Consider the following 15,748-nt stretch of genomic DNA (forward strand, 5'->3'; position numbering starts at 1 on the left):
CCAGCTTTTTTCTAAAAAGAGTGTAGCCCCCTTTCTTCTTCCTGAACATCACCTCCCAGCAGACGCAGAGATTTAGTTTGCCTGCCCTGCCGTTTTTCTCCCAAACTTTAATGAAAGAAAGCATCCAGCAAAGTTAGAGATTAAATTTTATTTCATCCCAAAACAGTAGAAATTTTAAAAGCTTGTGTATGTGAGTGGAAGGCAGAGTGCATGCACACGGAGGTCAGTTTACTTTCCAGAGCTGGTTCTCTTCCACCTTGCTTTTGAGGCAGGGTCTTGTTTCTAGGCGATGGCGTCCAAGCTAACTGGTCCCAAGCTTCTGGGTGGCCAGTCTCACCTCTCTTCTCACTGTAAGTGTACTAGGATTTCAGCTACTGGCCCTTACACCCAAGTTTATTATTGGTTTTTATGGGGGGAGGAGTTTAAAACAGGGTGTTACTGTGTACATGTCTGTCCTAGAATTCACTGTGTAAACCAGGCTGGCCTTAAAGTCATAGGCCTGTTTCTATCTATCTCTAGAGTGTTGGGATCAAAAGTGTGTGCCACCACGCCCCATACCAGTTTCTGATCTTTTAAAAAAAAAATGCCAGGTGGTGGTGAAACATGCCTTTAATCCCTGCACTCTGGAGGCAGAGGTAGGCAAATCTCTGTGAGTTCCAGGCCAGCCAGGTCTACAAAGTGAGTCTAGGACAGCCAAGCCTATACAGAGAAGCCTTGTTTCAAAAAAACAAACAAACAAAAAGTATTTTTTGTTTTGTTTTGTTTTTTAAATCTGTATGTGTGCATACACTTGCCAGTCAGAGGACAACTTGCAGGAGTTGGGATCTCATCACAGCAAGGAGGGACCAAAAATTGAACTCAACAAATTCTTTTACTTGTTTCACCATCATTTCAGGCCCCTTGGTCAAGTACTTGTCTACTACTTGTAGGACGGAAACTGGGTGACGTGATACTCGCCTGCAATGCTGGCTCTTGGGAGGCGAGAGCGGGAGAAGCACAAGTTCAGTATTATCCTCAGCTACATGTCAAGTTTAAGGCTAACCTGCGATATAGGAGCCCCAAGAAAGTAAAATAATCCCAGCACTCGGGAAACAGAGCCAGGCGGATCTTGAGTTCGAGGCCAGCCTGGTCTACAAGAGCTAGTTCCAGGACAGACTCCAAAGCTACAGAGAAACCTTGTCTCGAAAAAAAAAAAAATAAGGAAAATAAATTTTATTTATTTAATGCAGTTCAGGTGATCAAACCTCCAAGTTTGCATCTGCTAGACAAAAATGTTCTACCACTAAGTTACATCCTCAGCACTTTATTAAAGAATATTTTTTAAAATTTAAGATTTTTTTATGAGTGTTTTGTTTGCATGTATGTCTGTGCATCATGTGTGTACCTGGTGCTTGAGGAAGTCAGAAGAGGGCATCAGATCCCTGGGACTGGAGCTATGTGTCAACATGTGAGTGCTGAGAACGGACACAGCGGGAAGACCAAGCACTCTCAACTGATGAGCCATCTCTCCAGCCCCAAGATTTACTTCCCACTGTTTTTATTTGTGTATGTATGTGTGCACATGAGTGAAGACTGTGCTCCAGGAAGCTAGAGGAGTCAGATCTCCGGGAGATGGTAACAGGTGTCGTGAGCAGGCAACATGGTGCTGGTGATTGAACTCAGGTCCTGTGCAGGAGCAGCAAGAGCTCTTAAGCATGGAGCCATCTCTCCATCCCTCATTTTTTAATTCCAGAAGAAATTCCTGCATGAGAACCTGGACAGGCACACTCACCCCTCTTCCTTTCAGGGCTCAATACTGCTGCTTGGGAAAGAAAATCCTCTGGAACTAAGCTGTGAAAGCCAGATGGATGGAACTGGGGTTGCCATGGCAACTCCACCTTAGGCTACTGACCCTGCTGAGTCTCTCCCAGTTACATTGACTTGCAGTGTGGTTTCCAGGCTTGAAGACCGAAATGTCTGTCCATCTATGAAGGCCTTAGTTTATTAGCTCATTAGCATTGGGCTGGGCTGCTGGCTGGTACTGCTCACATTTGTAAGTCTAAACCACTACTGACAGCTTGAAGGCAGGAGAGGGCGGAGGAAGGCCCAGGCCTGTTAGGGCAACATCATATCTAGTGAAGCTGTATATAATCTGATGGAGGTGGGTCTTGTATCTTATCTCTTGCTTTCATTGGTTAACTAATAAAGAAAACTGCTTGGCCTGATAGGACAGAAAATTAGGTAGGCAGAATAAACAGAACAGAATGCTGGGAGAAATAAGCCAAGTTAGTCAGTCGCCAAGTTAGTGATTCTCCCACCCAACACAGCCGCAGGTTAAAATCTTCCCTGGTAAGCCACCTCGTGGGCTATACAGATTATTAGAAATGGGTTAGATCAATATGTAAGAGCTAGCCAATAAGAGGCTGGAACTAATGGGCCAGGCAGTGTTCAAAAGAATACAGTTTCCGTGTAATTATTTCGGGTATAAAGCTAGCCGTGCAGGCAGCCGGGTGCCAGGAACATAGCCCGCCGCTCATATTACAACAATAATCTGCCTAGAGTTTATTTGCTCCCAACTGGAGTAGAAGCAAGAGCTCAGGGAGGCAGCAATGCGATCCACATCACCAGAGAAAAAGAGGAGGCTACTGTGGATGCCATCTGGGATGGATCACTGCTGAGCCATTCCGTCCTCAGAACAAAGCTACTTTGGCATTAACGTGGGTCTGAGCTCAGGGTAAGAGTAGCCCTGGCTACACTTTATCTCAAGGCATCCTGATATCACAGAGAATTCCACCCTTTAATGAACAGATGTACGCTTTCACAAGTCTGACCCCTAGTAGCACATTCCTCCCCTTGAGACGGGTGGCCAGTCCCAACTGCAGGCATCCCACACTGTAAGTTAGTCCTCAGGACCATATCATGTCACCTAACCAAGTAAGAGCCCCCACAGGTAGGTGTCCCAGCTGATCAGACCTAAGAAATTTCCATTAAACCCTGTAAAGAGATTTTCATCCCTCCCTCCCCAGTTAACATTAGGGACACATTGTGTCAGATGCGATCCTTGATTTCCCCCACCCCAGCTTTGGTGGTATCTCTCATGAAATCCTCCATTTCTATTAGTATGGTCTTTGATGAATTCATTCAGTCAATATCATTGGCCTGCCAACATGCTCCCCAGCATAGAAGCATTCCCACTCCCCAAATGCCTAGCCCCTGGAAAGAATAAATTGCTTTATTTCAACCAGGTGGTGCTGGCAGCAGCAGCAAACACCTTTAATCCCAGCATTTGGGAGGCAGAGGCAAGCAGATCTCTGAGTTCAAGATCAGCCTGGTCTACAGAGTAAGTTCCAGAACAGCCAAGGCCACACAAGAGAAACCCATTTCTCCAAAAACCAAAGGGAAAAATTGCTTTTTTTAAATTTATTTATTATGTATGAGTGTTCTAGGCACCAGATCTCATTATAGATGGGTGTGAGCTACCATGTGGTTGCTGGGAATTGAACTCAGGACCTCCGGAATAGCGGTCAGTTCTCTTAACCTCTGAGCCATCTCTCCAGACCAAAATTGCTTTATTTTAAACACTCGCCAGGCGTGTTAGTGCATTTATGAATTACAACCTTTGGAGCATGGGCAAGAGAATCTGTTCAAGGACAGCCTGGGTTATAGTATGAGATCCTATCTCAAGACCAAAAATCCATAGTTCCATTATATCATTAGCTGTGTGCCGTTAGACACATTAGTTCACCTCTCTGATCAGTTTCATCAGCTTGTAAAGCAAGATAAGTCTCTATCATAAAATTGTAAAATAATGTGTATAAGGAATTTGTATCATTTATACACAAAGCACTTTTTGACTCTCCCTGGGCCAGTTCGGGAGGTGCTAACTTCCATGGGGTGCAGAAATGGCTCAGGAGAAAGCGCTTACTACTCCACCCAAATATGCATGTCAGTGGCTCACACCCACCTCCAACTTCAGCTCCAGGGATTCCTACATCTTGGGCCTTGCTGCAGGCACCTGCACTCTTGCATACACACGTGCATAAATATAATGGATAATAAAATATTTAAAACAACAAAACAATTTGACATTCTAACGTTCAGACTTCCCTAGAACTGATCAAAGTCAGACACAGTAGGAGATGCCTTTAATCTCAGCGTTCAGAAGGCAAAAACAGGCAATCAGAACTACACAGTGAGACCCTGTCCAACAAATGGGGGCGGGGGTGAGAAGTAGGGGTGGCAATGTGAGTTTAAAATTTTGTGTCTCTGTGTAGCCTTGGCTGCCTGCCTCTGCCTCCCAAGTGCTGGGATTAAAGGTGTGCACCACCACTGCTTGGCTATGAACCTACAATTCTATAAAAATTTTAAATAAAAACATTCTGCCTTAGTAATTAATATACATACACATATAGTTTGTTTTTTGTTTTTTTGAGTCACAGTTTCTCTGTGTAGCCTGCCCTGGCACTTGCTCTGTAGATCAGGCTGGCTTTGAACTCAGAGATCCACCTGTCTCTGCATTCTGAATGTTGGGATTAAAGATGTGCACCACCAGGCGGTGGTGGCGCACGCCCTTAATCCCAGCACTTGGGAGGCAGAGGCAGGCGGATCTCTGGGAGTTTGAGACCAGCCTGGTCTACAGAGCTAGTTCCAGGACAGGCTCCAAAGCCACAGAGAAATCCTGTCTCGAAAAACCAAACAAAAAACAAAAAACAAACAAACAAAAAAAGATGTGCACCACCACCTGCTTTTTGTTTGTTTGTTTGTTTTGTTGTGTTTAAGACAGGGTTTCTCTCTAATTTTGGAGCCTGTCCTGGAACTAGTTCTTGTAGACCAGGCTGGCCTCAAACTCAGAGATCCGCCTGCCTCTGCCTCCCAAGTGCTGGGATTAAAGGCGTGCGCCACCACCACCTGGCTGTTACCACCTGGTTTAATAATTATATTTTAATATTTTTATGGTTTATTTAACTTTATTTATATGCATTGGTGTGAAGGTATCAGATCCCCTGGAACTGGATCTTCAGACAGTTGTGAGCTGCCATGTGAGTGCTGGGAATTGAACCTAGGTCCTCTGGAAGAGCAGTCAGTGCTCTTAACTACTGAGCCATCTCTCCAACCCCTAATAATTTTTTTTAACTCTAATTTTATGTACATTGGTGTTTTGCCTGCATGTACGTCTAAGGGTGTTAGATCCCCTGGAACAGGAGGTATAAACAGTTGCGAGCTGTCATATGGGTGCGGGGAATTGAACCTGGGTTCTCTGGAAGAGCAGCCAGTGCTCTTAATCCCTGAGCCTTCTCTCCAGCCCTTGTTTTGTTTTCTTTTGAGGCAGAATCTCACTATATAAAGTGGACTGACGCCCAGTTCCAATTACGAACATTTTAGATATAAAACAGAACATGAAGGGAGATAAGAAACTACAGAACCTTGGTCCAGGAGTTGTGATAGACAAGGGAAAGGGAAAAGGGAGCCATATTGTGGTGCCTTTCTCTTGCCATGTTCTGACATCATTCTGGATGCTTCAGCTCTCTATTAATTTGCTTTTTTATTGTTTTGTTATTTTTTTAATATTTATTTATTTATTATGCATACAATATTCTGTCTGTGTGTATGTCTGCAGGCCAGAAGAGGGCACCAGACCTCATTACAGATGGCTATGAGCCACCATGTGGTTGCTGGGAATTGAACTCAGGACCTTTGGAAGAGCAGGCAATGCTCTTAACCACTGAGCCATCTCTCCAGCCCTGTTTTGTTGTTATTATTGAGACAAGGTCTCACTGTGTAGCCCAAGCCAGCCTGGAACTCTTGTAGACCTGATTGTCTCTGCCTCCCTAGAGCTGATAGTGAAGAAATGACTCACCACACCAAGCAGCATCGGCTCTTTAATTTCTGAACCTCAACACAATTAACACTGGGACCATATTATGTAAGATGCAGTCTTTGAGCTCACAGCCCTTAAAATAAACCAGGAATGATCTTGTATACCTGTAGTCCTTACACCTGGAATTCAAAGGCGGCCTAGGATACACAGTGGTTCAAGGTTAGCACAAGTTTGAGAACCCATCTCAAAAGCAAATAAATAACAACAATACTAAAGCTCTTTATTCCGACCAAGACAAGACAACATTTCCATGAGAACCAAAGACCTTTTATGGCTAAAACACAGAATAAAAAGTCTTGAGAACACAGCTCCGCTGGAAGAAGTAGCCATAGCCTTCTGTGGACAAGAGATCATCCTTGCCTCCGTAACAGTGGCCAGACTGAAGCTCTAGACGATATATCAAGCAGGAAAGTCACGTTCTCCAAATCAGGACCAAACAAGGCTGGAGGCTCCCTTACTCAGCTCACGAGTCCTATGATAAATCAGGAAAAACATGTAAGTTAGACACCAAGCTCTCTGGCAGCCAAAACCATAGACTTCCCACCCCAAGGACATATGTCTTAGACTTCCAAAAGAATAGGATGAGAACTTACATGTCTCTGAGACATTAAATCCTACAGTTGCCCCCTCTCCTGTACACCCCTTCTTCAGAGAATAGAACCAGAACCCATGTCAGACACTCACCCAAGTAATCGTCCATCAGAGAGCCAATAGCAAACTGTAGGAAGAATGGTAAAAAGGGCGGTGAGGCCAAGACACAAGGATATCCTCGACCCACCCGCCCCACTCCAGGCTTCTATCATCAATCCCCCTTTCAGGGAAAAATAGCACAGAAAAAGTAATTTAAAAAAAGAAAGAAAGAAAGAGAGAGAGAGAGAGAGAGGGAGGGAGGGAGGGAGGGAGGGAGGGAGGGAGGGAGGAAGGAAGGAAGGAAGGAAGGAAGGAAGGAAGGAAGGAAGGAAGGAAGGAAGGAAGGAACCAACCAACCAACCAACCAACCAGCTGGGAATGACAGTACTGATTTATTTATAATCCAGCCACTTGAAAAGCTGAGGCAGGAGGATTATGAGTTCCAGGCCAGTTTGGGCTATGTCATCAAGACACTGACTCAAAAATAAAATTAACCAGGCCTGCCCCGTAAAGGCAAGAAGTCAGGCAAGAGACTCACAATGTCATTCTTGTCCACACGTGTCCCCACAATCTTGAGGCGGATCTCATCATCCTGTTGAATCACAATGTCCTGTGGAAGGAGAGAACCATGTACTCAAACGTACTCCGCCCACAGTCTCAGGCCGTCTTACTCTCTTCCCTTGCTCACCTCATCCATTGTCTTGTAACAAGGTGGGTTGGAGTTCGGGTCGAACTCCATCTCCGATGGGATGGACTAGAAGGCAATTGACATGAAGATTAGCACTTCAGATGGCTTTGTCAAAAGATGATAGTCGGGACTCTGTCTCCTCCTTGGACCCCACCCAGTATACCGACTTACATGTCTAGAGATGAAGCAAGACATAGGCCCAATTTCTGTGAAAAGTCCAACCTAGGAGGAAAATGAATGATCACACTTCAAAGGCTTTCAGGAACTAATTTTCCCGCCTTTAGCTAATATCTAATTATATTACTCATGTTTCCTAAGAGTCTGAATTGTAGCATTTGTTTTCATTTCTCTTTCACACAGTCTTTCATTTCTTTATGTAACAAGTCTTTATCTGTCCTGCAGCCAGCTCCCAAATAATGACACAGACACTTATTATTAATTATGAAAGCTTAGCCTTAGCTTAAGCTTGTTTTGTTTTGCTTTTCGAGACAGAATTTCTCTGTGTAACAGTCCTGGTTGGGCTATGAAGTTTTAGCAACCCTGATGCTTAGGCTTGTTTTTTATTTTATTTATTTATTTATTTATTTTGTATGCAGTTAGTCAGAAGAGGGCACCATACCTCAATACAGATGGTTGTGAGCCACCATGTGGTTGCTGGGAATTGAACTCAGGACCTTTGGAAGAGCAGGCAATGCTCTTAATCGCTGAGCCATCTCTCCAGCCCCCTTAGGCTTGTTTTTAACTAGCTCTTATAACTTAAATTAACCCATTTCTATTAATCTACATTTTACTATATAACTCTTTATCTTTCTTTCCTTCTATATGTCCAACTCCCTCCATGTCTCCTTAGTGCCTTGCTGGCATATTTTGATTGCCCACATCCTCCTCCTCTTCCTTTCTCTCCCCAGAAATCCCACCTATCCTCCCTGCCTAGCTTTTGGTCATTCAGCTTTTTATTACACCAATCACAGCAATGCATCTTCACAGAATACAAATATCCCACAACATCTTTACATTTTTATTTTATTTTTTCAATTACTTTTTTTTTTTTTGGTATTTTTCGAGACAGGGTTTCTCTGTAGCTTTGGTGCCTGTCCCGGAACTAGCTCTTGTAGACCAGACTGGTCTCAAACTCCCAGAGATCCGCCTGCCTCTGCCTCCCGAGTGCTGGGATTAAAGGCATGTGCCACCACCACCCAGCTTTTTTCATTACTTTTATGTGTGTGAATATTCTGCCTGCTTGCAGTGCCCATGAAGGGGAGAAAAGGTTGTTGGATCCTGTGAAATTGGAGTTACAGAAGATTGTGAGCCATAATGTGGGTGGTGGAAATCAAACCCAGGTCTTCTAGAAGAGCAACTAGTGTTCTAAACCACTAAGCTATAATCCTTATATAGCCCGAGCAGGCCTTGAATTTGTGATCCCAAATAGGGAGGATTACAGGCTTATGTTACTAAGACTGAATTTTACCATGGTACCAGGGATCAGAACTCAAGTCCTCATGCTTGCACAGGAAGCACTTTACCCATTGAACAATATCCCAGATTCCCACTTTGTCTGAGATAGAGTCCCAACTCTAGAGCCCACGTCGGGTGGATTAAAATCTGCAGAGGCAGAGGCAGGCAGATTGCTGAGTTCAAGGCCAGCCTGGTCTACAAAGTGAGTTGCAGGACAGCCAAGGCTATAGAAAAGCCCTGCCTCAATAAACAAATGAATCTTAATAACAATGCCAGCCAGTGGTAGCACACACCTTTAAGCCCAGCACTCACTCTGTGAGTTCAAGGCCAGCCGGCACTGGAAGAGCTAGTTCCAGGACAGAAACTAAAGCTACAGAGAAACCCTATCTCAAAAAAAAAAAAAAAAAAAAAACCTTAATAACAACAAAAAATTTAAGATAATCAGTAAGTGACTACCCACAACCTATGAATGCTCTTACCTTGTTGACCTGAGTGACCACAGCATCCACCACCTCACCTTTAAAAGGCCGGAAAACAATAGCCTTGTACTTAACTGGATAAAGAACAAAACCTCGTCCTGGCTGGATCACACCAGCACCAATATTGTCGATGGTGGTGACAGCAATGACAAAACCATACCTGCAAGAAGGATGAAACAACACAGCTACTGTATGTGAAGATCCTCTAACAATCCATCAGCAACATGAGTCTGTGTGTGTCTGTGTATGTGTGATGGAGCTTCTGCTCTGGAAGCTCAATGACCAAGAAAAAGCCAGGCCCACCGATCAGTATCTGTAAGAGCAAATGATGCTCTCATATTTGTACAATAAATGCTCAAGAAGGCTGACATATCCCTATTATCTCAGCACTGAGGCAGAATTAATTGGTCAGGGTCGGAGGCCAGGCTGAGACAACATGGTGAGACTGAGACAGATGTTTCAAAAAACTACAAACAGGGATGGACTGGAGAGATGGCTCAGCAGTTAAGAGTTCAGCTCTTCAGAGTTCAATTCCCAGCAACCATGTGGTGGTTCACAGCCATCTACAATGAGATCTGGTGCCCTTTTCTGGCATGCAGGCAAAACACTACATAACAAATAAATACAAACGAGCTGTGGCAATGACACAAGCCTCTAATTCCAGCACTGAGAGGCAGGCAGATCTCAGAGTCGGAGGCCAGCCTGGTCTACACAGTGACGCTACCTCAAAAGCCAAAAACATTTGCATAACTGAGCTCACATAAGAGCTGGAAATTTGGTTACCCAACTCTGCAGAGGGCCCAAAGCAGGCAAAAACTGGCTGCCACGGGTGCCTGGATGGGTGAAAGGGCTCCTCAGAATGAGTGACAAGCCCGTTGAGAAGAAGTTGGGTAGGGGTTCCATGCTAGGGTCATTGTGCGTGCCTCCAGCAGACCACGGGCGAGAGCGAGACTTACTTCCCAGTGCAGGTCCCCTCCACCTCGGTGAAAAGCTTCTGCTTCACCGTGTTAAGTAAGTTGGGACCGAAGTAGCGTGGGTGCAGCAGAATCTCGTGCTCTAGGGAAATCTGCAGACAAAGTGGGATGGAGATTCAGTCAGCCGCATTGAGAATAAGGGGAAACTAGTCAGCCCTTCCCGGTTTCCTGGCTCCTCCTGCCCCGGCCCTCGCCGCCACCCCGCGTCCGACTCACGTGATAAAACATTTTCTGCAGAAGTTTGGAGCTCAGAGCCGCGAACTCGGCAGGCAGCAGCCTCACCGGAAACACTTGCAGATGTGTCCCAGCCACTTCCGCGGTGCTGATGAAGCCTAACGTCATGGGCGGATCCACGAAGCCCCGCCCCTCAAGCCTGCTCATTTGGCGCTCAGACTTCCCACTTACTTAAAGCAAGTTCCAAGACAGCTAGGACTACACAGAGAAACTCTACCGAAAAATCAAACCAAACTAACCAAACAAAAAGATAGTTTACTATAGGCCTGGCTTGATGCCGCACCCCCTTAAACCCAGCAGAGGCAGACATATCTCTGTGAGTTCGAGGCTACCCTAGTGTTACATAGTGAGTTCTAGGAAAACCAGGGCTGTGTGTGTAAACCCTGTCTCATAAAACAAAAACTAAAGAAGAGTTAATTGGTATTTTGTTGTTGTTTTTTGTTTTGTTTTGTTTTCGAGACAGGGTTTCTCTGTGGCTTTGGAGCCTGTCCTGGAACTAGCTCTGTAGACCAGGGTGATCTCGAACTCCCAGAGATCCGCCTGCCTCTGCCTCCCAAGTGCTGAGATTAAAGGCATGCGCCACCATCGCCCGGCAAAAGAGTTAATTGTTAAAGAAAGCTGAAACAAAGTGCATAGAAAAGCAAAAGGTAAGCCGGGCAGTGGTGGTGCAAGCCTTTAATCCCAGCACTCGGGAGGCAGAGGCAGGCGGATCTCTGTGAGTTCGAGACCAGCCTGGTCTACAAGAGCTAATTCCAGGACAGGAACCAAAAAGCTACGGAGAAACCCTGTCTCAAAAATAAAAAAAAAAAAGAAAAAGAAAAAGAAAAAAACCCTACCAAAAAAAAAAGGCAAAACACATTCGTTGAGCAAATATTTGAAGACTACCTTATTTCCTTGTTTGTGGTGAGATAGGAGTTTCTCTGTGTAACAACTCATTATCCTGGAACCTGCTTTGTACACCGGATTGAGTGTTCAGATTATGAACAACTGATCTGTTCCAAAGCTGTGTTCTTGATTAATATATATTCTACTTCAGATTTAATCTGACCAAAAAATCCAGAACATTAGCAGACCATCATGTCTCCTCTGAAAAGCGTAGATGGAATCTCAGAGCTTAGAACAGCTCTCCAAGTGTGGTGTGGGGAAGAAACATTCATGATCTTGGGGACTCCTCTTCCAGCTGCCTATCTGTGAGATCGGGTTTTCTGTACATGCTCCAGTCCAAACAATAATCCATAATAGCTCAGAAACAGATGTAAGAATCTAGCTATCTTTTTGTTGTTTGTTTGTTTGAGACAGGGTCTCTATCCTAGCCCTGACTGGTCTGGACCATGCTGGGCTTGAACTCGGCAATCTGCCTACCTCTGCTTCCTGAGTGCTGAGCTTAAAAGCACATGCCATGATGCCTAGCTTTTATGACAGATATTAAGAAAATTTGCAGCTGGGCAATGGTGGTGCCCGTCTTTAATCCCAGCACTTGGGAAGCAGAGGCAGGCGGATCTCTGTGAGTTCGAGACCAGCCTGGTCTACAGAGCTAGAGCTAGTTCCAGGACAGGCTCCAAAGCCACAGAGAAACCCTGTCTCGAAAACCAAAAAAAAGAAAGAAAAGAAAAGAAAAGAAAATTTGCAAAAATGCAATGTCAATGTCATTTATTTGCACTACACTTTTCTTGGTGTGGACAAATATATTTACTTTCTATAAAAACATAAAAGGTGTTAGCAGGTATAGTGGTGCAAGGGTTTTAAACCCAGCACTCAGGAGGCAGAAACAGGCAGATCTCTTGAGTTGAGGTCAGCCTGGCCTACATATTAAATTCAAAGACAGACAGGGCTACACAGAGAAACCCTGTCACGAAAAACCAAAACAAACAAATAAACAAAAGGTATTGTGGCTTTGCAACTGTAGCTCGGTGACTGTTGTAAGACATTATTTCAGGGGAGTTATGAACAAACATCTACTTTTGCCCAGGTAAGGAACCAAGTACAAATCAAATAAGGTTACAGCAGGTGGATCTAAGTGAGTTCAAGGCCAGCCTGGTCTACAAAGTGAGTTCCAGGATAGCCAGAACTGCAACACAGAGAAATCCTGTCTTGAAAAACCAAAAATAAAAAAGTAAAGTCACCTGTGAGAAACTCAGCACTACACACACAAGCAGGAACCCAACTTTAAAGAAAAAGATATCTGTCATGTAGCTTCTATGAGAGAGTCATTTGTGCCCACAGGGCTCCCGACCCACAGGTTGAGGAGTTCTATTTTTGCCAGCCTAAGCCTCAACGAACCTCTCTCCAAGGCAGAATGTTTCCTAAGAAGAAACTGCTACACACCAGTGGCAGAGGGCATGTTTTGTATGAGCAATGGAGGGAGACCCTGTGTTCAATTCCTAGCAAGAGAAAAAGCAAAAGTGAGAGATTAAGATTACTCTCAGGGTGTTGGTGGTCCACATCTTTAATCCCAGCATTCAAGAAGCAGAAAAAGATGGATCTTTGAGTTCTAGGACAGTAGGCATGCCTTGGAGTTACTGTCTTTCTTTTTGAGGGAGAGGGTATTATTATGTAGCCATGGGTGGCCTGAGATTTGCTTTGTTTGTTTCTTGCTGGTTTTTTGAGACAGGATTTCTCAGTATAGCCTTGGACGTCCTGGAACTTGCTCTGTAGACCAGACTGGTCTTGAACTCACAGGGATCCTTCTGCCTCTGCCTCCTGAGTGCTGGGATTAAAGGCCACCACCGCCCAGCTGGTTTGCTTTATAAACTAGGCTTGCCCTCAGCTTTTGACCATTCTCCTGTCTTTGCTTCTAAAGGCCTGGGACTACATGTCACTAAGGGGTGCTTGGTGTAGAGTGACAGGATCCTGACACACTCCTGAAAACCTTGTGCAATAGGGATAGGAATCATTCTACTCTACAGCCCTTCCCTCTGCGAATCTTGGGACTCTTAAAATTTTATTCAAGTTCTTTGTGGTGGTGAACACCTGTAATCCCAGATTTGGAAAGTAGAAAGATTAGGAGTGCAGATCTTGGCTACAATATCACATATGAGGACAGTCAGTGCTAAGTGAGGCCCTGTCTTAAAAAAAAAAAAAGGAAAAAAGTTGTGTGTGTGTGTGGGGAGAGTTCTTCAGTAGTAGCCATCTTTGACAGCTGTGACAGTACCTGCCTACAGTTCCATCAGGTGAGGTACCGGCACACCAAGTCCCGAGTCAATTTGGGCTACATGAGCACATCCTTTTCAATCACAAAAGTAGCTACACTGAAAAAGAAAAAAAAAGAGAGAGGGAGGAAAGGAAGGAAGGAAGGAAGGAAGGAAGGAAGGAAGGAAGGAAGGAAGAAAACCACAAAAGAAAGAGAGAAGCCAGGCAGTGGTGGTGCACGCCTCTAATCCCAGCACTCCGGAGGCAGAGGCAGGCGGATCTCTATGAGTTCGAGACCAGCCTGGTCTACAAGAGCTAGTTCCAGAACAGGCTCCAAAGCTACAGAGAAACCGTGTCTCAAAAAAAAAAAAAAAAAAAAAAAAAAAAAAAGAAAGAAAAAGAAAAAGAGAGAGAGAGAAAGAAAAAAGGCAGGCAGAAAGGAAGGAAGGAAGGAAGGAAGGAAGGAAGGAAGGCAGGAAGGGAGGAAGAAAACCCTCCAGTCTTGGGACTATTTTTTTTTTGAGGGGCTCACTGTGCAGCTCAGGCCTGCCTGGAAGTCACTATATTGACCAGGCTGGCTTTTAACTCACAGCCTCTGCTTCCCAAGTGCTGGGATTAAAAGTGCATACCATCTACACCTGAATTTTATGTCGTCCAGGCAGTCCTGGAACTATGTAGTTTAGGCCTTGAAGATTGGATGCTGTCTTCTTTTCTTTTTTTTTTTTTCGAGACAGGGTTTCTCTGTAGCTTTGGAGCCTGTCCTGGAACTAGCTCTTGTAGACCAGGCTGGTCTCGAACTCACAGAGATCTGCCTGCCTCTGCCTCCCAAGTGCTGGGATTAAAGGCGTGTGCCACCACTGCCTGGCCTCGGATGCTGGTATAGCAGACGTGCACCATAGCATGTGGATTATATGCCCATACAGGACTATCCTCAGCCAAACTGTCATCCTCTTCAGGACTCTTGGCTAGGTCTGCAGGCAGATCATCTCAGTTGGGCTTGCTGACTATTGACTTTCCCTTATAGGAGGAGTTGTGGACAGTCATGGGACCTCACCTGAGTATCCAGCTACTCCCCTCAACCAGTTGTATACAATTCTTCCCTAATTGCACAGGGCCCAGAATCTCCAAGAGGCGCTAAAATATATAGGTGTAGGATGACTGGGGAGGGGGCTCTGTCTATGAGGCTGTAAGTTGTAGCGAGCTGCGTGGTGTCACACCTGATGGAGATGTATAATCAACTCCTGAGATGGCTAAGGCCTGACCTATGCTATGATCACGCAATGATTATCAGCTGCCTGCATATGCGTGAACCTATGGACAGTGCCCACCTGGCAGTTCAGGGTTGGCAGCCCATGCCTACTTAAGGTCTGGGAGAGGTTTGCCCAGAGAGAGAGGGTAAAGAGAGGGAAAGAGAGAAGGAGAAGGGGGCTGGAGATATGGCTCAGTGGTTAAGAGCATTGCCTGCTCTTCCAAAGGTCCTGAGCTCAATTCCCAGCAACCACATGGTGGCTCACAACCATCTGGAAGGAGGTCTGGTGCCCTCTTCTGGCCCTCAGGCATACAGACAGAATATTGTATACATAATAAATAAATAAATATTTTTAAAAAAAAAAGAGAGAGAGAAGGAGAAGGAGAAAGATTACTGTGAATAAAGTCCTGAAAACTGCTGTGAAGAGCTCCGGGTGTTGTGTTTTTCCTTGCGGGTCGAGGGTGGACGTGACAATTGGTGGCCTCGTATGGGGAACCTCCAAACCTCTCTCTGTGGAGCCCAGAACTTGCTGCAGTCAGGGGGTGCACCGACAGTCCTCAGATAAGGCTGGTTTTTTGTTCTCACCAATAGAAAAGGGAGAACAAGGTAGAACCACGACAATAGTGGACGGATTAAAAGTAAAATTGTAAGAATTTAATATTTGTTTCTGATGGGCACTTCACCTTCACATCCAATTTTTTTAGCTCTTAAAGGAGTCAGGTCAGTTTGGAAGCTACTGTGGCGTTGCTTGAAAGACCAAAGGCATAATGAAGCAATAGAGAATAGCCAGGCTGCCTTAGAGATTCAACAGGAGGAGAGATCTGAGAGAGCAGCCTCTAAAAAAGTTATGTTTGACGCTGGGTCAGGTAAAGGAACGAGGAAAAAGAAAAACAGGTTTACATACTAATCTGTCAGAACTGGAGGAGTCGAATATTTCCACTCACTCAGAATCTGATGAGGAGGAGGAGGAGGAGGAGGAGGAGGAGGAGGAGGAGGAGGAGGAGGAGGAGGAAGAGGAGGGCTTTTATGTAGTCCACCTAGAATCTATCCGTA

At 45.0% G+C, this 15,748-nt stretch overlaps 1 protein-coding gene across 1 annotated transcript; it reads right to left on the reverse strand.

Annotated features, from left to right (window-relative positions):
* Positions 1-6,056: 6,056 nt before the first annotated feature.
* Positions 6,057-10,440, reverse strand: Polr2g (RNA polymerase II subunit G). Its single transcript, XM_050137860.1, has 8 exons — positions 10,300-10,440; positions 10,066-10,175; positions 9,110-9,269; positions 7,347-7,397; positions 7,176-7,241; positions 7,026-7,097; positions 6,542-6,575; positions 6,057-6,329 (listed from the first exon to the last, which is right to left on the reverse strand). Exons 1-8 carry the CDS (start codon positions 10,423-10,425, stop codon positions 6,316-6,318), a joined length of 633 nt encoding a protein of 210 aa, XP_049993817.1. The 5' UTR covers positions 10,426-10,440; the 3' UTR covers positions 6,057-6,315.
* Between the last annotated feature and the right edge of the window lie 5,308 nt (positions 10,441-15,748).

This window comes from Alexandromys fortis, unplaced genomic scaffold (genome assembly GCF_014885135.2).
Source record: "Alexandromys fortis isolate MF-2015 unplaced genomic scaffold, M_Fortis_MF-2015_v1.1 scaffold_3, whole genome shotgun sequence".
NCBI classification, from domain to species: Eukaryota; Metazoa; Chordata; class Mammalia; order Rodentia; family Cricetidae; genus Alexandromys; species Alexandromys fortis.